The following is a 24,397-nucleotide window of genomic DNA, read 5'->3' on the forward strand; positions in this document are numbered from 1 at the left end:
ACTCAACCACTGAGCCACATCCCCAGGCCTATTTTGTATTTTATTTAGAGACAGGGGCTCACTGAGTTGCTTAGTGCCTCACCGTTGCTGGGACTGGCTTTGAATTCACAATCTTACTGCCTCAGCCTCCTAAGACACTGGGATTATAGGTGTGTACTACTGCACCTGCTCATATGTCTCATCAATTTTTTTATATTGAACACTTCACGTATATTTTAATTCTAATTAATTATAAAATCAATCAATGCTCACTTTTTTTCTATACAGAAGGCAAAATTGACCATAAAAGTAAACAATGTGGCTGGGCGTGGTGGCACACACCTGTAATCCCAGCGGCTCAGGAGGCTGAGGCACAAGGATCACGAGTTCAAAGCCAGCCTCAGGAATTTAGCAAGGCCCTAAGCAACTCAGCAAGACCCCACTTCTAAATAATATACAATAAAAAAAAGGGATGGTGATGTGCCTCAGTAGTTAAGTGCTCCTGGGTTCAATCCCTGGTACCAAAACAATAACAATTAACAATAACAACAAAAAGTAAACAACGTGGGCTGGGTTTGTAGCTCAGTGGTTGAGCACCTGCCTCACACACATGAGGCACTGAGTTTGATCCTCAGCACCACACAAAAAAATAAATAAAGTTATTGTGGCCATCTACAACTAAAAAAATGTTTTAAAAAAAAAGTAAACAATGTGTATATACCTGCCCGCCCCCGCCCCTCAACAAAATTGCAGCTTGGAAGTGTCAGCTGGACACCTGAGGCCTTTAGGGGCTTTTCTTCCTGCAGTTCCTGGATAAAAGTACCATAATTGTGTGCCTGATTTTCCCAAGCTCAGCAGGCCTGTGGTAGGCCTACGAGGGGCACAAATTCTAACTCAGCAGGCTCAGCATTTCTGACAGCACCCCAGGAAAGATGGAGTAGAAACACTCCTTCACAATCGTTCAGAAAGAGGTCACAGAATGCTGAAACCCGCTACCCTCAGAGAGGCCTGCTGACAAGTTGGGCCTTGGGATTTCAGGAGTGTTCCCAGTATTTCCTAACTGATCAGTGTGGTTTAATGTGTCTAAACTAATCACAAAAACAATATGGTTCCAAAGAAACAACTGCTTTCTTTCTAGGAGCCTGGAATGATGGCAGAGGGTGCTCTACATGATTGAGCCCAGTGAAAGGTCTGGGTGCTAAATCTCCAATGAGCTTCCCAGTTAGACTGCACTACACACATGCTATCCCAATTTAATGCTGGAGAAATTAATTAAGCCTGTGTGACTCCACTGGGAGAGGACTATTGGAAGTTCATTCCTGGAGTCTTGTAGTCTTTACTGCATGTACCTTTTCCCTTTTTGATTTTGCTTTGTCTCCTTAAGCTGTAATAAATCACAGCTGTGAGTACTCCCAGGGAGTCATCAAACCTGGGTGTGGTCTTAGAGACCCATAAACAAGTACAATAAATAAATATCATGTGTATGTATGGGGATAACTTCCAAATTCATGTCTCTACTGAGTTTCAGCCTATTTTGCCCATCTGCCTCCCCAGCCTCACCCCTTGGACTCTCTATCAGCCATCTCAAAGTTAACATGGCCAAACCAATTTCTTTCCCTCTATCAAATATTTTCCCCAGTCTTCAGCTCAGTAAAAAGTACCTTCACCAGGGCCGGGATTGTGGCTCAGCGGTAGGGCACTCGCCTAGCTCGGGCGGGACCCAGGTTCGATCCTCAGCACCACATAAAAAATAAAGGCATTGTGTTGTGTCCATCTACACCTAAAAAATAAATATTAAAAAAAAAAGTACCTTCACCTATCCACTTATATCAAAAACCTAAAGATCATCTGGGATTTCTCTTTTCCCTAGCGACTAGCCCCTGCAGGGCTGAGGTTGTAGCTCAATGGTGGAGCGCTTGCCTTGCATATATGACGTACAGGGTTTGATCCTCAGCACCACATAACATAAATAAATAATAAAGGTATTATGTCCATCCTCAACCAAAAAAATAAAAATAAATTTTAAAAAGTCCACCCACAAAGTAATCAATCACTCAATAGAAGCTATCTTCTCACTGCTTTAATCCAAGTTAATGTCACCATAGCCTGTACTACATACAGCAATAGCCTTCTAACTCAGGTCTTTGCCTCCTTGGTCTCTGTGAGCCATTTTCCACACCACACCATTTTTAAAGAAGAATTTTTTGAAAAATGATTTAACTTAATTTCTTTTTTAAAAAATTTAATCTTTGTTCTTTCTAATTATATATAACAGTAGAGTATAATTTGACTTATTTATACAAACATGGAATACCTCTTATTCTAATTAGGATCCCAGTCTGTGGTTGTACACAATGTAGAGATTCACTGAGGTATATTCATATATGTGCACAGGAAAGTTACATAAGAATCATTCCACTGTCTTTCTTATACCTGCCCCCCACTTCATTCTCCTTTGTCTAATCTACTGAACTTCTTCACCCCCACTTGCTGTGTTACAACCACTTATTAGAGAGAACACTCGACCTTGGTTTATTTTACTTAGCATAATACTCTCCAAATGTCATAAAGTCATTCTTTTTTATGGTTGAGTAATATTCCATTGTGTATATATACCACATTTTCTTCATCCATTTATCTGTTGCAGGACACCTAGGTTGGTTCCATAGCTTAGCTATTGTGAAAGATCTTTCTTAAAATGTAGATTTGAATATATCATTTCCCCTCTTAAAATCTTAATTGACATCCTATAGAATACAATCCTCTCCCAAGGCTTACATGACTATTACCTGTCCACCTCTCTGATGTCATTTGGGTTTCAATTCTCCCTTTACTCACTGTGTTCGAAGCACAGTGCTTTCGTTCTGTTTCTCTTGATGATTTCTATCTTAGGTTCTTTTTAATAGCTGTTCCTACTTTGCATGATTGCTTCAAATGTCATTTCCTTTCTAAATGTGGCTTTCCTTAATCACACTGCCAAAAAGAGGTCCCACTCTAGAGCACCACCTATTTGGCTCTGTTCATATTATCACTCCCTGAAAGTGTCATGTTTGTTCCATCCTCCTTGCCTGCCTTAGTCCTGCTGCTCCCCTGGTGTCTGGATCAGTATTTGGCACATAGAAGACACTCAAATGCATGTTGAATAAAAAATGGTCTGTACAATTCCAAACTGAGAAGAAAACAAAGACACTTGTGTAGATAATAAGTATATAACCTGGTTAATTAAACTGCTATTAAGTCAAATCTACCCTGGTCACAGAAAATGCATACAAAGAACATATTTTAGGCTACTGTCAGTTGAGAAGGTGCATCAGGATTGAAGTAGTGAGTGGTTGGACTTCTGCTGTAATAATGCAGTGGGGAAAAGGACCCTAAAAACACGGGCATCCTAAATAGAGACCCAAGCAGGACCTTGAAAGAACTAGAAGAATGCAAAAGAAAGGAATTAGGGTTTTTACAGAGAAAGACCAGGATGAATCTGACAAGATGTTTTCACAGTGCCTCCTGCATAGATAGGTTTTAGGTTGTTCTCGAGTAGAAAAGGAATTTTTAATCCTGGTATTACCCACTCCTCTTCCCCCATTCCTTCCTACGTAGCATAATATTATAAGTTTGAAGGCAGCTAAAAATTATTGATCCATTTATAAGTAAGTGTTTACTGTCTCTACAGGAGATTATTTCAGCCAATTCCCTAGACCAAACTTTTTCCCCAATGAATAAATATTAATTAACTCATTCAACAAATATCACAAAATTGCCCAAATCTTGGGACACCATTTTCATCAAGTTATATAAATGGTACTCCTTAAAGCTATGTAACCCAACAGCTTTGTGCCAGACCCTTAGGAGATCCCTGGCATACGGCAAAGAACAACAACAGAAAAAGAACATGGTCCTTTCCTTCAGGAAACTTATAATTTAGCATATTCTAGTGAACAGGAAAATAATGCAGATGAAGCATTGTGCTATGTACTTTTCAACAAATTATCTTACTTCAGCTTCAAAATAACCCTAACAAGATAAGTGATATTCTAACCGCTTTTAACTAATTAGGAAACTTGGGCTCAAAAGTTAAGTAATACGCCAGGCACAGGGGCGCAGGGCTGTAATCCCAGTGGCTCAGAAGGCCGAGACAGGAGGATCGTGAGTTCAAAGCCAACCTCAGCAAAAGTGAGGTGCTAAGCAACTCAGTGAGACCCTGTATCTAAATAGGGCTGGGGATGTGGTTCAGTGATCATGTACCCCTGATTTCAATCCCCAGAACCAAAGGAAAAAAAAAAAGTTATGTAATACATCCATGGTCACTCAAACAGTTTTGGAGGACAGCCAGTGTCTAAGAAACTGAACTAAATCTCATCAAAAGAAGAAATTCCTGTTTCCAGTTTCAGATAGCTATCTATAATAGTCTACTCTAGAGAATCCAGTAATTAAAATTGGTAACACACTGTTACTTCAGTATCCATGTTCATCAAAAGAGCTAGCTATGCAGTTAACAAATAAAAATCTTTTTCCATCCCTAGAAAGTTAAACGTCATTTAAAAATTTTTTTAATTTTATTCCTTTAAATTTTCAAATCCTTTAAGGAATGCCAAACTTAATTTCCCATGTAAGGCCTTACACTGACACCTTAGACCCTAGAACAATTCCTGTTTGACCCACTAGTCTCTTTTTGCTCTTTCCAACTTCCTTCTGCAAAGATCCATGTTTTACATATATATTTATTTATAAACATAATAGTCCACTGAAAACCAGTTCTCCTTTGCTCTTCTTGGGAATCCAACTTTTGCCCACAAAAGTTGTTGTTTTTAAATAAATAAAGATTATTTATAAACTCTTTAATCCAATGTATGCTGTATTAACTATAGGTGTACTCTGGCTCTAGTCCTCTCTCCCACAAAACACAACAGTTGCAGACTCAATACAATTTGGCCAGAACAAACACCTACTTTTCCATACTAATAATTACTATTTTTGATATGATAATGATTATTTTTAGTAACAGACATCCAGACATTCAGAAGGAAGTAAACAAGAAGGCATAAGTAACTAATCTCTGCTATTGAAGATATGTTACTAAAAGACTCTTAAACTACTTAGCTTTGTTTTTTCCTTATAAGCTAATGAGACAACTCAGCAAAACCAAAAACAAACAAACAAACAAACAAAAACATAAAACAAAAAACACCATACTCAAGAAATAAATTCAATAAATGAATATATCAGGGGAAAAGATGTGCTTCTAGTACCAGGCAGAATCTCCTTAATGCATCATAATGTTTACAGGACTCAGTTCTTATGGGCCCAGCAAAACACAAACTACAATCTGGCCTCCACAACATTCCTTGTGTAGAACAAAGCTGTCAATTTACAAAAGCTATCACAAAAGAGAATGAAAAAGTGGGAAAGGCAATGCATTTAAAAACAAACAAACAAAAAAAAACTCTGACAACGTACCTGGCAACATGAGAAAAAGCATCCACAAGGACAGATTCAAATTCTCTAGTGAACTCAGGTCCTTTCCTTTTACTGTTTTGGATGACATCGTTCGCCAAGTATAGAAATGTAAGTTTTCTATTTGATTTAGCTGAAAAAAAGAGAAAAGGATAATTTAACTTACACCAAAGAAATTCTTAATTCACAATTCTTGTGCCACAAGTCTATTTCTAAGGAACATTAAGACAAGAATTATCAGTCAGCATGATGATCCTAGCTAGTTGAGATTTCGAGACCAGCCTAGGCAACTTAACAAGACCCTGTCTCAAAATTAAAAATAAGAAAAGGGCTGGGATATAGCTCAATGGCAAAGCGCCCCTGAGTTTAACTCCCACTACCAGGAGGGGGAGTGGGGGAAGATAAACATTATCTACTCCTGGAGGTCTCTGACATAACGGGTCTGGAGGTATAATTTAGGAGGGAATAGGAGTTCAGCTTCATTTCTGTATAATTTTAACAAAGATAATGAACTGACAATAAAAATGAAGACAACTCAAAGGAAATTCCCAAAGGATAAACAGTCAATATTAACGTTAAAACCAAGGCTTTCAATTATTATACTACAAAGATAAATATTTCTAATGTACTCTTAATTTATTAAATAATCTAAAATGAAAGATTAAGTTAAGTTTTAATTTTAAAATACATGCTTGTAATTTATGCTCAACTGAGAATTTCTCTTTGGTACTCCAATAACCATAGTCTGTTATCAACTCTACAAATTCACATATATCTCTAGATGTATCAATGGCTGTTTATCTCAAACAGATATGCAAAAATGCTACATCGTTATTGAAAATTTACACACATCTGAAATCTGGGTATGCAAAATTATGGCTCCCACAAAATCCATAGCTTTTCTCTGCTATATATACAAAGCGTAGTATTTTCTATTACTCTATCTGGTATCATATATTAAACCATAAAAACCTCATGCAATATGTCTGAGTTATAGTTGCTTGGGGGAACATTACTGAATTTCCTAGCTTCTATGCACATAACTTCTTAACTGTAAAGTTACATCACTACCATTTTTGGTCCCAGTTTTCTTTTAAAAGAAATAAATATATGAACATAATTAGATAATTTAAAACACTAAGTTTATTCTCCAATGCTAAAGTGCCTCAGGAAAGCTCTGTCAACTTTTACACACCTGTATAACTAGTCCTTGCTCTACTGCTCTCAGAAACCATTTCTCTGTTTCTTTTGAAATGCACACAGCATGTATAAGTTCTGACACAGCAGGCATAAAATCTGACATTTTAAAACGTAACTACAGGAAATTAACCCAAGTTAAAAACAAGATTTTTAAAGCACACTGTAGTTTAAACTAATACCTTAATATGCTCATAAAATTAAATATGAATATCTTGAACTGTATTAACCTTCTGGTAATAACCCAATTTAGATGGTCAACTGATAAGAATATTGGTAACCTGCAACTATCTTTAACTATTCTAGTTATTATTCAAAAGCAGGACCAAAATGTCAACAGTTACAATACCCACTCTTGTTACAAAGGTATGACTAGGACAAAAGGCTCTATTTTTAAAAAAAAGCAAACCTTGTTCAGGGAAGTTGCAGTAAATAAACTAAGGAGTTCACAATGCTATTAAAGTTAGGGGATATGATGTAAAACGGATCTTCAGCAAAGCAAATTTGACTAATTTACAAAGTCCCTATACTTTATGTTTAAAAAATGCTAGAATCCATATTGTAAAATATCATTTGAACACTCAAGGTCTAACTTATTTTTCAGTATTACAAACATGATATCCAAGATGTTCAAGAGCCAAGGTTTTCGCTATCTACAATGCCAATTACTCTTCATCACCTCCAAACTTAACAATGGCGATTTACTTAGGATAAAACTGTAGACATCCACATTCAGCATCCTGAATAGTCAACATGAGCACCCTATGTGTAAAGGGGCTACAGAATGAACTCTAGAGCACTAAAACATATGTAGTCAATAATACATGCAACACACACCCCTCTACCCCAACCCTGGTTGATAACTCAACTTCAGATATATATTTCTAATATGACAAATTAGAACTTTTCACCAAAAAGTTATGCTCATCCAAAACTGGTAAAACTAGTTTCTAAACAAAGTTTAAACAAATGACTAATCAAAACTTTTTGCTTGTTTGGCTGGTTTTGATGTCTAAAGAAAGTCTTAAGTAATTCGGGGAAAAAGGCCTATTTACCTATATTCAGGCATGATAAAAAAAAAAAAAACACTATTAAAAATTATTCATCCTTGGGCTGGGGATGTGGCTCAAGCGGTAGCGCGCTCGCCTGGCATGCATGCGGCCCGGGGTTTGATCCTCAGCACCACATACAAAGATGTTGTGTCTGCCAAAAAACTAAAAAAAAAATATTAAAATTCTCTCTCTCTCTCTCTCTCTCTCTCTAAAAAAAAAAAAAAAATTCATCCAAAAAGACTGTACATCAAACTATTCCATAAAGAAGAGGAGAAGTAGAAGTACATGGGCATGGTGGCACTATAATCCCAGTGGCTCAGGAGGCTGAGGCAGGAGGATCAAGAGTTCAAAGCCAGCCTCAACAACGGTGAGGTACTAAGCAACTCAGTGAGACCCTGTCTCTAAATAAAATACAAAAAAGGGCTCAGGATGTGGCTCAATGGTTGAGTGCCCCTTGAGTTCAATCCCCGTGCTCAAAAAAAAAAAAAAAAGAAGGTGATTAGTTCTACTTGGAACAGAGCCTAAGGGGATGAATTAAGAATAATTCCTGTTGGGAACCGAGGCACATGTCTATAATCTTAGTGACTTGGGAGGCTGAGGCAAAAGGATCAAGGCCAGCCTCAACAACTTAGTAAGACCCTGTCACAAAATAAAAAATAAAAAGGACTGAGGATGTAGCTCAGTGAGAAAATACCTCTAGATTCAGCCCCCAGTACCAAAAAAAAAAAAAAAAAAAAAAACCTTAAAAAAATGGGAAAAAAAAAAAGTAACACACTAGGAATAGAAGTAGTATTTAAGGGAGAAAAAGTAATTTTTGTAAATTTCATATAAATTTTTTGATGGCAACTCAGACAGTCTGTGAACAAACACCTCAGGGAAGATGACTTCACCATAGATATAGATATCCACTTTTAAAGATTCAAGGTGGGCTAGAACCTATGGGGCTAGTTAATTTAAATGTAAGGGCACAGAATCCTTTTCCATTTTAGTGTGGGGGCATTTTCAAATCATGAAAGAAGCATGGGTATTAGAGAAGAAAGCATCTCAATAAAGAATAGCTCTGCAGTGTCCAATATGGTAGCCACTAATCACAAATGGCTACTGAACACTCAACTTGTAGCTAGCTTGGGAAATAAATTTTCAATTGTATTTATTTAAAACTTTAGTTTCTTAGTCACACATTTTAAATGCTCAATAGTCACATGTGGCAAGTGCTACCTTGTTGGAAAGCACAAATAACACACTGCTACTGTCACAGAAAACCCTATTAGTGCTGTTTAGATACTTTACTAAAACACAAAAATGGTATCAAGACCACGATTTAACTCCTAAGCTTTTTTTTTTTTTTTTTAGTTGTAGATGGCCACAATAACTTTATTTTTTATGTGATGCTGAGGAGCAAAGCCAGTGCCTCACATGTGCCAGGCAAGCACTCTACCACTAAGCCACAGCCACAGCCCTCGTAAACTATATTTTAACAGTCTAACAGGCCCTATGCTAAATGCCGATGCATGACAGAAAAACCAGGTCAAATTTCTTACTCAAAACAACCTAGTGAAAAAGGCATAACCAAAAGAATGAGGTAAATGCTAATTAATGTAATTAATTCTACTAAACAAAAACATGATAGGTTTGGTCAGAATCAGATGACCATCTTTATGCATTAAGTAGACTGAGACACTGAGTACAGTCAAGTTTTGACATCAGTGAGCCCTGGGCTCATATCCCAGCTATATGCCCCTGAATAAGCTACTCAGTCTCTATGCTATCTTCTTATCTATAAAATGGGGGTAATGCTGGCCTACCTACAACATAAGGCTCTATCATTTGACATTAGGGATAATGGAGCTTCTTCAATGAACACACTCTCCAAATTGTTACTTTTCAATAACTCAAAGAGGGTAGGTGAGGAATCAAGAAGGCTTCATGAGAGAAGTGTCATCTGAGACGGACTCTGACAATTTTAAGATGATCAAAGAGAGTGTTGAATGCTACAGTGGAGTATATGAAGCAGACTCTGGGAGCCCTTGGCTCTACCTCCCTACTACCTACAGTAGAGGGGATCTACATCATATCATAATTGGGGAACTGGGTCTCCTGAAAGAATCGTAGAATTTGGGGTCTGAGCCTCACCAGTTCAGAAGACTTGAAAATACCACTTAGTCACTTCATTTTTACTATCTGGAAAACAGATAGTAACGAACACTTCCTATACTACAAAGGGTCCACTGCATTATAGGGTTCCAGAATAGATTCATTTCTTCCACCTGTTACGAAATTCATCAGGGTATCAAACAGCAGTGAAGGTGCCCATCTTTCCCCACCAGACTGCAAGCAACTTGAAGGCAAAGACCATGCCTTGCCTATGTGGTGGCGCCCAGAGGCTGAGATGGGAGGATCGCAAATTCAAAGCCAGCCTCAGCAACCGTGAGGCACTAAACAACTCAATGAGACCTTGTCTCTAGATAAAATACAAAAAATAGGGCTAGGGATGTGGTTCAGTGATCAAGTACCCCTGAGTTCAATCCTTGATACAAAAAAATAAATAAATAAATAGAAGACACCATGCCTCATGCTGAGTAATCCATAGTCCATATCACCATGATTTACTGAATGCTACTCTGTGCCTGACATTATGCTAAATGTTCATTTGGATAATCCTGTTTACTTCTCACTACAATTTGCTTATCTGAGCCTAAGGTTTTCCCTCATCTAAAAGCTCCTACTTCATAAGGCCCTAAGAGTTTTTAAAAAATGACAATATATGTAAAGATATGAGCACTGCACCTGGCACATGATAAAGACACAGTACTATCAGTTATCGCTACCTTCATGTTGCAGATAAGTTAACTAAGGGGCAGCCAGGTTAAGTTGCTGTGTTCAGTAAGTGGCAAAGTCAGGCTTAACTTCAAGGCAGTTGGCAGAGGCAACCTGCTGTAAATATAGTGTTCAAAACGGTGCCTGGCACATAACTGGCTGAGCCCAATGAATGTCAGTTCCTGAATGGGGCCTGAAATCAATGGCAGGTGAATGAGGTTACCCCATTCACAAGGTGGTTCTGAGGACTGAGTGTGAGGGTGTAAGTAGAGTGGCTGGCATGGAATAAAGCCTTTGTAAGTGGCAGCTCTCCTTGCTGTTTCACAGATGAGAAAAGAGAAGTACTCGGAGATGAAGAAAATCGCTCAGTACCACTCAGTTACTAAGGCTGTGCAGGACTCGGTCTATGCAGTGTGACTCCACTGGCTCTAACTCCAAGTACCCAGCACAGAACCGGGCACACAGCAGAATGGGCCGGTTCGGGTGCCCAGTGCCCTGCCGCCAAGAGAATAATAGTCACAAGTGTCAGGAGCAGCCTGAGGGGAAATCTGAGCGCCTGAGCCCTGGTCCCAGGTCCCTCAGACAAGTACCTTACACCTTCCTAGGCCTCGGTTTCCTTCTCCTAGAAATGGGGGTAACATTGTCTCCAATCTCAGAAGCGCGAGCAGAGACTCAGCCTGAAAAGCAAGGATCGATTGAGAAGCTAAGGGTCTGCGGAGCGGGCGGACGGAGGACCACCCACCGCCGGGCCCGGGGTGGGAGGAGGCGTCTACCTTTGCGGAGCTCACGGTGCCACACGGAGACGATGGGTCCTGCGTGCTTGCGGTGGTGGATGAGCCACAGGGACAGGGTCTGCACGCTCTGCTGGGAGTTGCTCAGCTCCGAGAGCTTCTTCTCCAGCGCCGACTCCGAGAAGGAGGACATAGTGGCGGCAGTGAGGCCCGGCAGGGAGCGGCCTGGGCCGCCCAGTGCGACGGGACTAGCTTGCGATTGGGGCCTCACCGGACAGACTGCGGGACGTTTTTGCCGACTGACAGACTGCCAGGGGCGCAAGGCGGGGGAGGGGATGGGCCTCCGCTGTAACAGCCGCCCGCGCCGCCGCCACAAGATGGCCACCCGACCCCTCACCCCCGCCGCGAGAGCGGGGTCAAAGGGCAAGGGCCGGAGTAGCCGGGCACCGAAAAGCGCCGGAGCTGTCGAAAAACGTTCCTTTGGAAGCGGCGGCCTCTCTGAGCCTTGTTCAGGCCACTTCGAAGAAGCCAGACCGCGGGAAAGAGGGCAGTTCCCCGAGCCCCCGGAAAGCGCTTTGAGCGCTCCTGCCCGTACGCCGGCGCAGTGAGTCTCACCGGAGCCCTTTCTCCCGCTCCTCAGAACCTTTCTGGCGCGGTTCGGCGCGCTATTTAGCGCGTCATTTCCGGCGGGGCTCTAGAGGCGGGAGAGTGAGGGAAAGACTGGAAGACGAGGTAAGGGAAGAGTGGCGGGAACTAGAGGGAGCCCAGCAGAAGGAAGCCCTTGGAAGGGAATCGTGAGAGGACTGTGAGGCCTAGAGGTCGTGACCTGGGTGTGGGAAGGGGGCTTATTTCTCACCTGGCAGGCCCCGGGCCTCACCTCCGTATGTGTCCAGCTCTCAGGCCGCCCCCCAGAAAGCTGCTCTTTGGGTCTTCCAGGACACCCACGTGCCTCCACGCCTTGGCTGTTTCTCACCCGGCGAGCCCCCACTCAGTTTCCAGATGACCCCTTAATGTCCAGTCCTGACATTCGGTCTGTGACCGCACTGCCCCATCAAACACCCTCTGGGCCCTCTGCCCTTAACTGGTTTCTTCATTGGAGAGTTACGTGCACCCTCCCCTCCTTTGCCCTCCCAGGGCGTCCATTGACCTCGCTGGGGACACAGTATTGGAGATTTTAAATCCTTACCGTATATATATATATTTTTTTTTGACGTATTACATTCCGGTTATCAGATCAGAGAATTTTTTTTCCCCCCAACTACTACAGGGATAGTAGAAGGTTTTCATAGACAGCAGAATTTTAAAATTTCCTAATCGTCATTGAATTTCCTAGTTGGGGGCTGGTCCCAATTTAGGAAATATTGTTCTAGTTGGTATCTGTTTTTGTGCTTTCTTAGGTATTGTTGTTCTTGGCTTATATGCTTTTATCCCTTCTTCAGACCAGAATCATCATACTCGGAGCTAAGATCCAGAGGTTGCTGTGTGCTAGACACTGTTTTCACACAGTAACTCATTTAATCCTAACAACAAAGCTATGAAACAGGTATTATATTCTCTCCCGTATGACAAATGAGGCTCAGAGACGTCATGCCTACCCAAGCTCCTGTAACTAAGATTTGAGGGAACAGACTCCATCTTAGCCATCATTTTAACCCTAGCATTTGAGTCATACTTGAGTTAATATAAGAGGTGAATAACCTAAAATCACAGTCAATATGTAGTCATCATCAAGTACAGCTTTTGAGTTCATATGTAGACTTCCTTCAATATTAAATAACATCGTCACATACTACATGCTTCTAAACCAAATTATGTGTATTCAGTGCATTACATAAATTCTTCTACTTAGCCCCATAACAGTCCTGTGGGGTGGAATTATTATCACTATGTGACATATGAGAAAGCATAAAACATGGATAAGTAACCTAGCCAAGGTTATTTGAGCACAGCTAGGAAATGGCAGAGTCAAGAGTCAATCAAGGTTATCTGATGTCTGATCCCAAATTCTTCACTCCTGAGCCAGTGGTTCATTCAACAGATAATTTTTGAGCACCTAAATCTGAAGCACTCTTGTAGGCAGGCAAAATACCCATATCTTTAGAAGCTTGCTTTCTACTGGGGAAGATAGAAAAATAAATATATGCGTCAGGAAATGATAAGGGCATTGAATAAAATGGAGGGTAAAGGAGATAAAGAATGTATATGTGTGGGCAGACAGGAGTCTATTGTATATGCTTGTAAGAAGGGGCCTCACTGATCAGATCCTGAAAGAAATGAGAGAACAAGCCAAAAGCTATCCTTCCAAGCAAAGGAAAACCCAACTTTTAGACTAATTGTTAGGTTGTTTGTTTGTTTGTGGTTTTTTGTTGTTGTTGTTATTTTGCTTTTTGTTTTTTTGAGGAACAGAAAGGATAGTAAGGCTGGAACCAGAAGAGTTGTTAGAAATGAGCCCAGAAAAGTAAACCACACGTGACAGGGACACTTGTATAAAGGACTTACATGTTACTCTGAATGAAAGGTGAATCTACTGGACAGTTTGGAACAAAGGAGGAGCATTGTATCTGTTAGGTAGAAAATAGTCATGGTACAAGAGAGGCGGGAACATCAGTTTGTCAACAGTTGTAATAACCCAGGTAAAAGGATGACTCAAGCCACATAGAAGTGGTGAGAAAGGGAAAGATTCTGGGAATATTTTAGGGAAGACATAACAGGATTTGCCGGATGTGAGGTGCGGTGAGAGACGAGAGTTTAATAAATCACCTACGGGTGTTAGCCTGAGCAACCATAAGCATGGAGCTCCCAGTTACTGAGTTGCATAAAGAGCAGGTTTGGGGAGTAAAAGCAAGAGTTTGGATTTGGACATATCCAGCTGGAAATTTATCTAAGTACAATATCTCAGTATTTTCAGGGCATTGATTCTAGGACACCCCCACCCACTGGCAGGTACCAAACTCCTCTGATAACAAATTTCATATAAAATGGCACAGTATTTGCATATATCCTTATACATGTCCTTTTGTATAGTTTAAATCATCTCTGGGTAATTTAGAGTACTTAATACAATATAAATGCTATGTAAATAGTTATTATTTTGTATTATTTAGGAATAATGATGGGAAAAGTCTACATGTTTGGGGTTTTGTATCCTTTATATGCTTTTGATCTATGGTTGAATCCATGGATGTGGGACCCATGGATACAGAGAGTCAATTATATACATAGGGGCCTAAGAAGCAATTATGTTTATGATTCTGGTGTGCAATGGAGAGCTCTGGGGTAGAGAGAAAAATATGGATGTCATAAGGAGAAATAAGTTCAGAAAAAACTTGAGTCCTAGGACACATCAACATTAAGAAGTCTGGAAAATGAAGATGGTATGATTATGTAACTTTTCTTCTTAAGCCTTTTAATATTGATTATACTGGTTGATTTTCAGATTTTGAGCCAGTCTTGCATCCCAAAATCCTTACACACCTCACTTTGTCATAGTGTATAATTCTTTTTATTTATACTTCTGAATTCTATTTCTTGGTAATTTGTTTAGGATTTTTGCATCCGTATTCATGAGGGAAATTGATCTGTAGTTTAAAAAGTTTTGTATTGTCTTTGATTTTGGTACTATAATAGTAATAGCTTCATAAAAGGATTTGAAAAGTGTTTATTCCTCTTCTTTTTCTAAAAGAGATTGTGTAGAATTTGTGCTAATTCTTCTTTAAATGTTTGGTAGAATTTGCCAAAGAAACCGTCTGGCCTGGAGATTCATTTTCATATTCATTCTTTTTCTCCCGCCACCTCTGTCACGTGGAGTTTTAAATGACAAATTCATGTGTAGATTTTGGTAGTTTGTGTTTTAGCCTTTTTGTTTTTACAAAATAGATACGGCTTGGATATGGTCTGAATGTTCCTCAAGGTTGCATGTGAAATTTAATTCCTCTCTGAGGCATTAGGAAGATAGACAATCCGACTGTGAAATTTAGAGGTGAGGCCTTTGAGAAATGATTAGGATTATTTAAGGTCATTGGAAAGGTGACCCATAATTGAAATGGCTTCATAAAATGAGGATAAGAGCACACACAAATATACACTCCCTGCCTCTTGCCCTGTGCCACCTCAAGAACTCTGCCAGCAAGAAGGCTGACACTTGATGCAACTCCTAGACCTTGCACCTTCCAGAACTATGAGCCAAAATAAACCTTTTTTTTTTAAGTAGCTTGCTCAGGTATTAAAGTCACAAAAAGCAGACTAATACAATCTAAGTTGTCAAATATATGTTTAAAGTTATTTATGGGCCTGCAGTGGTTCCATACACCTATAATCCCAGCAGCTCAGAAGGCTGAAGCAGGAGAATTGTGAGTTCAAAGCCAGCCTTAGCAACTTAGCAAGACCCTAAGCAAAACAGTGAGACCCTGTCTCTAAATAAAATACAAAATAGAGCTGGGGATGTGGCTCAGTGGTTGAGTGCCTCTGAGTTCAATCCCCTGTACCAAAAAAATAAAGTTATTGGTGGTATTCTGTATTGAAAATTTTTAACTGATATTATTTAAATGTTTAACTGATATTAGTAATTTATGATATTCCTATTTCTCCCTCTCTAACTCATTCCCCTCTCCACCAAATTTTTTAAGTATTTTTTTAGTTATTGATAGATCTTTATTTTATTTATTTATGCACAGTGCTGAGACTCAAACCCAGTGCCTCACACATGTATGTATGCTACCACTGAGCCACAGCCCCAGCCCCTCTGTACCAATCTTGCTAGAAGTTTGTCTATTTTACTGATGTTTTCAAAGAACCAGGTTTTTATTTCATTGATGTTCTTTATTTTCTGTTTTTAATGTCATTAATTTTTTGATCTGATCTTTATTATTCCCTTCCTTCTATTTGCTTTAGGTTTATTTTTCTCTTTTTCTAGGTTCTTGAGAGGTGAAAGTTTGGATTTTAGTTTTGAGACCTTTTTCTTTTTCTAATATATGACTTAATACTGTAAATTTATCTCTGAGCTTGGCTGTATCTCTTTGCACAGATTTTGATAAAATGTTATATTTTCATTTTCATTCATTTCTATGTATTTTTGGTTGTTTCCCTTAAACTTCTTTTTGTTCCATAGATTATTTAGTTTCTAGATGTTAGGAGATTTTCCTGTTATCTCTCTGTTAGTAATGCCAACCTTGATTCCTTTGAAGTTGGAGAACATTCTGTAAATATATTTTTTAATTTGTTGAGGTTTGTTTTATGGCTGAGCATATGGTCTATCTTTGTACATGTTCAACGTGCACTTGAATGTATGTTAGGCTCTCGTGGCATAGGGCTATTTCACACATTTTGTGGTTGTTGTTTAAGACCATTTAGTCTTACTATGTCTTCTTACCAGATTTACCCTTTAACCACTATCTTTTAATTCCTTTCTGTCTCTAGTAACTTGCCTTTACCAGCTCTAGTCAAGTATAAAAACCTTTCCTTTGTATCTCTTTTCCCTCCACTTATAATTAATTTTAAAATCTCATGCTTACATATTTAGAACTGCATCAGACATTGTTATAATTTTTGATTTAACTGATAAATGCAATTTAGAAAACTCAAGAACATAAGGAAAGCCTGTTGTATTCACACTTTTTTTGCTTACCGTTTTCCTTCCTGATGTTCCAAGATTCCTTTCTTTTCTAAATTTCCTGTTCAGAGAACTTCCTTAGCTGTGTGTGTGTGTGTGTGTGTATGTGTGTGTGTTGTTGTTGTTGTTGTTTTGAGAAAAGTTCTTCCCAAATTGCCCAGACTGACCTCAAACTTGTGGTCCTCCTGCCACCACCCCTGTGCAGCTGTGATCACAGGCATGTGCCACCACACTGGGTTAGCCATTCCTAGGATTCTGCAATGACAGTCCTCTTTCTTTTCAGCACCTGAAAATTACTAAGCAACTTCCTTCTGACCTACATGGTTTCCCATGAGAAATCTATTATCATTTGAATTATTTTTCCCTAGTAAGCAAGATATTATTTTCCTCTGACTGCTTTCAAGATTTTTTTTTGTCATTAGTTTTCAGAAATCTAATGATGTGTCTTTTTGTAAATTTCTTTAAGTTTATATTATTTGGGGTTCACTTAGCATTTCAAATAGATTTTTCAACAATTATTTGTTTTAAGCACTTGTTCACCCTGACTTCTTCCTCCTTCCCTTCTGAGGTTCTTTTGCGATAGTCCCACTGGCCCCTGAGCTTCTGTTTTTTATTTGTTTATTTCATTTGTGTGTTTGTTTGGGGTGAGATGGGGATGAACACATTCTAGGCAAGCACTCTGCCACTGAGCCACATCCAGGGATGCAGTCCTTTGTGTTTTTTGAGACAGGGTCTTGATAAGTTGCCCAGGCTGACGTCAAACTTGTGACCCTCCTACTTCAGACCCCCAAGTAGCTGGGACTGCAGATGTGTGCCACCACACTCAGCAATCTGGGAAATTCTGTTATTCAATCTTCTAGCCCTTAGATACATTATTCTGTCCCTTTCACTCTACTGTTGAACCCATCCTCTGAGCTTTTTCTTTGTAATGAATTTTCAATTAAAATTTCCCTTTGTTCTTTATATCTTATATTTCTGCTGAGGTTTTCAATTTTTTCATTTGTTTGAAGCATGTTCATAATTCTTCATGGAAATATTTTAATCATGGTTGCTTTAATCTGTTAATCAAATCTAACATCTTTGTCATCTTAGTGTTGATAGTTGTTAAGACTGTCCTTTTCATTCAGTATGAGTTCTTCCTGTTTTGGGTATGATGAGTGATCCCCCCACACACACACACACTAGAACCTGGACATTTGTATATAATGTTCTGAGACTCCAGATTGTATTTAAGTCTTCTGTTTTGACTGGAATTCCCTTATAGCTTTCCTACTCCAGTAGGAGGGTAGTCTGTTTCATTACTGCCAAATGGAAATAGAGAGTCCAGGTTCCTCACTCAGCCTCCATCGGCACCCAAGGAGAGCTCCCTGTTACTGCTGGTTGGAGGTGGGTGTTCAGCTTCCCACTTAGTCTCCACTTACACTGTGGTGGGGTCGCCTTGTCACCACTGGGCAATGGTGATGGTCCTGACTTGTCCCTAGGGCTCTTCTGACACCTCATTGGTAAGGAGTAAGAAAGGTACCTTCTTGCTGAGTGGGTATGGCAATTTAGGCTCCCTGTGTGGCCCAACTAACATTATATTGTTTGGGATGATGTGGGACTGGGAAGGGCTCATTCTGGAGCTGGTGGGGTTGGAATTCCTCCTCCTACTTGGCCCTCTTAGATACCACCCCTGTGGGCGTGTTGGGAGCACCTCATCACACCCTCGCAGGAGTGGAAGTCTAGACTAGATGCCTCCCTTGGCCTTTGCTGGGGTGAGCGGGGGCGGCCATTGTACTTCCTCTAGTGTTTGACTGGAGCGGAACAGTGTTGTCCAAAAGCTCATTGTCTTGCCAGGCTGCCCTTTCTAGCCCTTTAGCTCGGGAGCACAGGTTGCGCTGGGCTTTTTGTCCCTGCCCTTGTTGGTGCTTTTTCAGCTCAAGGTGAGGATCTGTGAGGCAGAAAGAAAACACAGGTTACTTAGTACCCCGTCATTCCTAGGGTCCTGAGAACCCTCACCAGTTTCCTTCCCTGCCTCTGCCTTTCAGAGTTGTCTTATGTTTGTTTTATATCTTTTGGTTCAGCTTAAGAAAAGGTAGGTTTCTATTCCATCTCCCCAGAAGCAGAAGTTCTCTATATCTGTGTTCATATATATATGTGTATATATATAAATAAACAGAATTTTATTCATATAAATATTTAACTGTTAATAAAGAATATAAACATACATGTGCACTTATTAGTCACTTGGAGAGTTTATGCCCGTTTCTAATGCCAGGGCATAAGTGGGAGTTGAAGAATGGGGATTTACCATATATATTTCAATGCACATTCTTTTCTAAGTTAAAAACTACTTTTGTAGAATATATTACTTGCCAAAGAACTTCTTGTGTTGTGAAGGGGATGGGCATGTAATGTTCATGTATCACAAGGCACAGTTTCGTAAGTATTCTTCAGAGGACAGGAGTAAATAAAGAACGAAGTGAGCTGAGAGTGATTGCCAAGAGTGATTGCCGAGCCTCCACATTCTTGTATGTGTACTTGGTGTTCTGCAGAAATCTCCCCTTTGCAGGGCAAATCCCTGTGGTGAACCTTCATCTCCATTCTTCAAGAGCTTAGCACTGTGTGTGGCACATAGTATATGCTAAAGAAACATTTCTAGGTAGAAGGAAGGCTGGGTAGGAAGCAACAAAACCGAGAATGCTGAAGGTTTAACGTCTGACACCTGCTTGCCATGTGCACATCTCTTAACTTCTCCGATCCTTGGGCTTCTCTTCCTATTACTTCTTTTACTTACTAGACAGTGAGTGGGTGGGGACTGCCTGGCAGACACTGTACCGGGGGCAGGGGAACAGCACGGAAAGCTGCAGCTCTAAGAATGTGCCATTTGGTGGGGAGACGGGGAAATAACCAAAGACCATAGTCCTCCAGCATACTCAGCTCTACTGCCAGGTGGAGTACTGAACAAGGACAAGTCCCCCTTTCATCACCAGGTGCCTGTTCTTGAGAATGGAGAGCCTGTGTCAACTGTACACCTTTCAGGATTCCTGCCCCTGGATGTTCATCACACTGACCTTGTGCACTTTTAAAATCATAGATTCCCAAGTATACCTGCCCCCCTTAAAAGAGATTTTTTTTTTTAAACTTTTTTTTTAATATTTATTTATTTTTTTTTTAGTTCTCGGCAGACACAACATCTTTGTTGGTATGTGGTGCTGAGGATCGAACCCGGGCCGCACGCATGCCAGGCCAGCGCGCTACCGCTTGAGCCACATCCCCAGCCCTTAAAAGAGATTTTGATTCAGCAGATTTGGTGTGCAGCCCAGAAATCTGTACTTAATCATTACTCCTTGATTCTGATAATAGCCAAGTGACATGGTACTCAACTGGAATCCCAGTTGACTTGGGAGTCTGATGCAGGAGGATCTCAAGTTTGAGGCCAGCTTGGGCAACATAATGAGAACCTATCTCAAAATAAAATAAAAAGGACTGGGGATGTCGCTCAGTGTTAGCATTCCCCTGACTTCCATCCCCAGTACCACCCAACTACCGCAAAACAAACAAACAAACAAAAAACAGGCAAGCAGGAAGTTCTGGTAGAACACACACGGCCTTTATACTCAGTCAGGCTTGAGGTGAATCCCTTGACTGACACCTGCTTGCCATGTGTACGTCTCTTAACTTCTCTGATCCTTGGGCTTCTCAGCTCTTGGATGAAGAATTTATATACATAAAATACCTAGCAAATGCCTGGCATATGATGGACTTTTTCAGCAAAAACAAAAAATATATTCTCTTCCTCCTACTCAAGAACTTGTGTTGGCAATTCTAATGTCTGAAGTTCTATCTCTGAGATCCTAAACCCAGTCTTCCTTTTCATAGGCTAATCATTTGGAATTAGAAGTTTTGCAAATCATCTATCAAGTTTATTTTTTGTTGAAGGAACCAAAATTTGTGGAAATCATGTAACCAGACTAGAGTCCAGACTAGAAACCATATCAAAAGATTTCTGAACTCATGCTGTTTCCTGTTCTGGAAACAGCCTAAAAGTGAGCTACCATACAGCCAAAATCTAGAATTGTGATTGCCGTCCAAAATGAATATACTGAGGTTCTCCCCTGATTGATGAGATCAGTTATCTGCAGGAATAATTGACCCCAAGAGAAGACTAATGTGGCGATTAGTTGAAGAATGCAGTTCAGACATAGCTGGCATCAAAATCCTACCAATGAGAGAACCAGATCTTGGGTTATGGCCACTAGTCCAACAAATATTTATTGAATAACTGCTCTGTGCCAGAAACAATAAACAAGCCAGTCAAACAAAGATCGCTGCCTCCTAGAGCCTATGTTTGAGTGAAGGGAGAGAGGAAACCAACAGGTGGATAATCTGGTTTGACAGGTGACACTAAGGAAAACTTGAAAGTCAGAGAAAGGAGGTAGGGAGTGCCATGGTGGAAAGGTGACAGGGTGGGCCTCACTCAAAAGTCACCTTTGAGCAAAGCACTGTGAGAGGCAAGGAGCAAGCCATAGGAGATGGGAGGAATAGTGAGTGCAAAGCTCCCAGCATGCGCTTGCATGAGAATGTCACTACAGGGTGAAGCATCTCTGTGGTCTCTTTAGTAGGTGCTGTGAGTTTTCTCCCTTCTGGGCAGTGCTTGTGACAGGCCTTTTGCTTTGAGCAGTCCTTCTGCCCAGCCCCACGCATATAGTCCTCCCACTCCAGCAGGGATCCTTCTTCCTCCCAAGAGATTCTCTCTTGTTGTTCATTCTATTTCCAAACTCCTTTTGCACTTCTTCCCCACCCTTTTCATTTCTTGCTTGTGTGATAATAGTATATGTACCTTTGAACCACCATCTATCCTTTAAATGTCTGTAAAGTATTACACCTTGTCCTGTACAGAGTGTTCCACTTGTCTCCACCACCTGTACACTGTTATCTTACATAGCTCATCTGGTAACAAGACCGAGTGATGGGGAGCAGGGGAAGAGGATTGCCTGCTCTCTAGTTGCAGGTCTCTTCTGCCACCCCTGCAGTGACTGCTTCCCAAGACCACACGGGTACATTAAACTAGAAAGGGGGAACAGCCTAGAACTGCGCATTCATGCTTTTTCAGTTACTATCTGAACTCTTAAGCATTTTCTCTATTTACCTGGAGTGAGCTTGTTCTGCAGGCCATATCCCAGTATCACTTTTGGGCCAGAATGCCCCTGTTGATGTTAGCTATAGAAACATCAAACTTCACAGCAGTGCCACTTTAAATAATCAGGGTTGCACTTTATAGGAGTAGAATCTAGGACTCATAAGGCTCTAAATCTTCAGACAGTTCCTTCTGTAATTGACGTATTGTCAAACAAGTATGATTTCATGGCCATCCCATAAAGCTATATGATTGCCTTTTATAGTTACATCAAAGTAGCAATGTGTTAAACTGTCTTTCTTACAGAAATCTGGTTTATATATTTCTGAGCCTTAACCCATTCTTTAGAAGATCTCTGTGATAAATCTTCATCTGTTTAACATTCCATTGAGAGAATATACCACAATATCCATTCTACTGTAGATGGCATTTGAGTATCCTCCCTAAAGGGTGATTGTGATGGTGTATTCTAGAACACATCTTCTGAGAAACTATTCATCTTCTGTTGGGTATATATCAAAGAGTGGAATGACTAGATCATAGAGCACACCTATATGTACCTTTAGACTAACAGGTGCCGCAAAAGAATTCCTGAAGTAATCATGCCAGTTTATGCATCAACCAGTACTGAGAGTTCTAGTCGTTTCATATCTTTGCTAATGTCTAGTATTGTCCTTTCCTTTTTTTTTTCCTTTATTGTTTCAATTTAGCCCTTCTGAATTGAATTTTCCTGACTCATGATGTTGAATAGCCTTCTGTGTGTACTAGCATTTGTATATCCTTTGCTGTTATAGATCTGTGCAAGTCCTTCTCCATAGTTCTGCTGAGTTATTTTTTTAATGGTTTATTTCTAAAATATTTTATACATTCGGATATGAGCATTTTGTTAAATATACAGCAAACATCTTCCTGACTTTGTAGGTTGCTTTTTCATCCTCAGAATGGTGTGTTTTGCTGAACAGTTCTTATTTTTATTGTTATCCAGTTTTTTGATTCTTTTCAGTGCTGGGGATTAAACCCAGGGTCTCATGCGTACTAGGCTAGTGCTCTATCTTTGAGCTGTATCTCTAGACCCCTTTTTATATTTTCTTTGGTGACATGATCTCACTAAATTTTGCAGTCTGGCCTTAAATTTATAATCTTCCCATCAATCTCTTGAGTACCTGTGGTGTGCCCTACCACACCAGGCCAATTTTTTTCCTTTTCTGTATCCTGTTTTTATATCCTGTTTAAGAAATCTTTGCCTACTGCAAGCTCACAAAAATGTTCTCCTCTGTTTTCTTTGGAAAGCTTTCTTGTTTCCCATTTCACATTTAAACCTGATATGAGATGAAATCTAGACAGAGAAAGACACACGCATGAATGCGCTCAAAAACACACACACACACACACACACACACATCGTCATCCTTATCTGCAGTTTTGGTTTTTATGGTTTCAGTTACCTCTAGTTATCCATGGTCCAAAAACATTATTAGTCTTGACTCTTTAAGAGAGATTACACACACCTAATTTTTACTCTAGTATATTGTTATCATTGTTCTGTGTCATGATTATTGTTGCTAATTTCTTACTATGCTTAGTGTTTTAATAACTTTATCATATACATGTATGTATAGGAAGAAACAGTGTATATTTGGTTAGGTACGCTCTGGTGACTACTAAGTATTTTTCATATGGATAGCTGGATGATGTGGCACCTCTAAATGAAAAGACTCTTCTTTCTCTCACTTCATTTCATTGTTACCTTTGTCAGATGTGTTGACCTAGATTTGAGCTCTGTTCTATGTGTAGTTCTATTTCAGGGCTGTATTATTCTCCAATAATCCATTTATCTTTCTTTATGCCAATTACACACTAATTATTGTACCTTTACAGTCAATTCTGAAATGAGATAGTATAAATTTTCTAATTTCTTTCCTCTTCTTCAGGATTATCTTTGCTACTCTAGGTCATTTACACTTCCATAACATTTTAGAATCATGTTACGTAAGTCCTGCAGGGGTTTTGCTTGGAATTATTTTGACTTTACCAATGATTTTTTTCCAGGGGCAGTATTTGGGCTCCACAAGATATTTGGCCCTGGCTGGAGACATTTTTGGTTGCTACCCCTGGGGGAATGCTTTTGGCATCTTGTGGATATATGCATGGCCAAATGCTCAAGGCCAAGGAAGCTGCCAAGTAACCTACAATGCGCACAGCACAGCCTTCCACCAACAGATGATTATGCAGCCCAAAATGTTAATAGTATAACTGCTGAGAAACTGACTTAGTGTAGCTCCTGTTCTAGTTAGACTTCTGTCTGCCCTCTTAGTGTTTGTTTTCTATTTGGCTCATCAGTTTTGCGTTTTCCTCATTTTTGTCTTCCTTTGGATTAATCAAAAATTTTATTCCATTTTTACTGCCTGATGAACTTGTTAGGTAGATATCCCTTTACAGTTAT

At 39.9% G+C, this 24,397-nt stretch overlaps 2 protein-coding genes across 6 annotated transcripts in view; one reads left to right on the forward strand and one right to left on the reverse strand.

Moving 5' to 3' along the window:
• The window catches only part of RPRD1B (regulation of nuclear pre-mRNA domain containing 1B), a 51,377-nt gene extending 39,612 nt beyond the window's left edge, over positions 1-11,765 (reverse strand). The window contains exons 1-2 of one of the 2 annotated variants that reach the window (XM_081290097.1): positions 11,270-11,765; positions 5,434-5,563 (exon numbers count right to left, since the gene is read on the reverse strand). In XM_081290097.1, the coding sequence (XP_081146223.1) occupies positions 5,434-5,563; positions 11,270-11,420 (281 nt within the window). In that variant the 5' untranslated portion in view covers positions 11,421-11,765. The remainder of the gene's footprint in view (positions 1-5,433; positions 5,564-11,269) is intronic. The other variant, XM_081290098.1, reaches the window with a different exon arrangement.
• Positions 11,766-11,835: 70 nt separating this feature from the next.
• TTI1 (TELO2 interacting protein 1) overlaps positions 11,836-24,397 on the forward strand; it is a 46,991-nt gene continuing 34,429 nt past the window's right edge. For 2 of the 4 annotated variants that reach the window (XM_081290094.1, XM_081290093.1), the window contains exons 1-2: positions 11,912-11,959; positions 12,667-12,770. In XM_081290094.1, the coding sequence (XP_081146220.1) occupies positions 12,762-12,770 (9 nt within the window). In that variant the 5' untranslated portion in view covers positions 11,912-11,959; positions 12,667-12,761. Of the gene's footprint in view, positions 11,960-12,666; positions 12,771-24,397 lie in introns of all 4 variants that reach the window. The other 2 variants (XM_081290095.1, XM_081290096.1) reach the window with 2 other exon arrangements.

The sequence above is a fragment of the Spermophilus citellus genome (genome assembly GCF_964194105.1).
Source record: "Spermophilus citellus genome assembly, chromosome: 4".
NCBI lineage: Eukaryota > Metazoa > Chordata > Mammalia > Rodentia > Sciuridae > Spermophilus > Spermophilus citellus.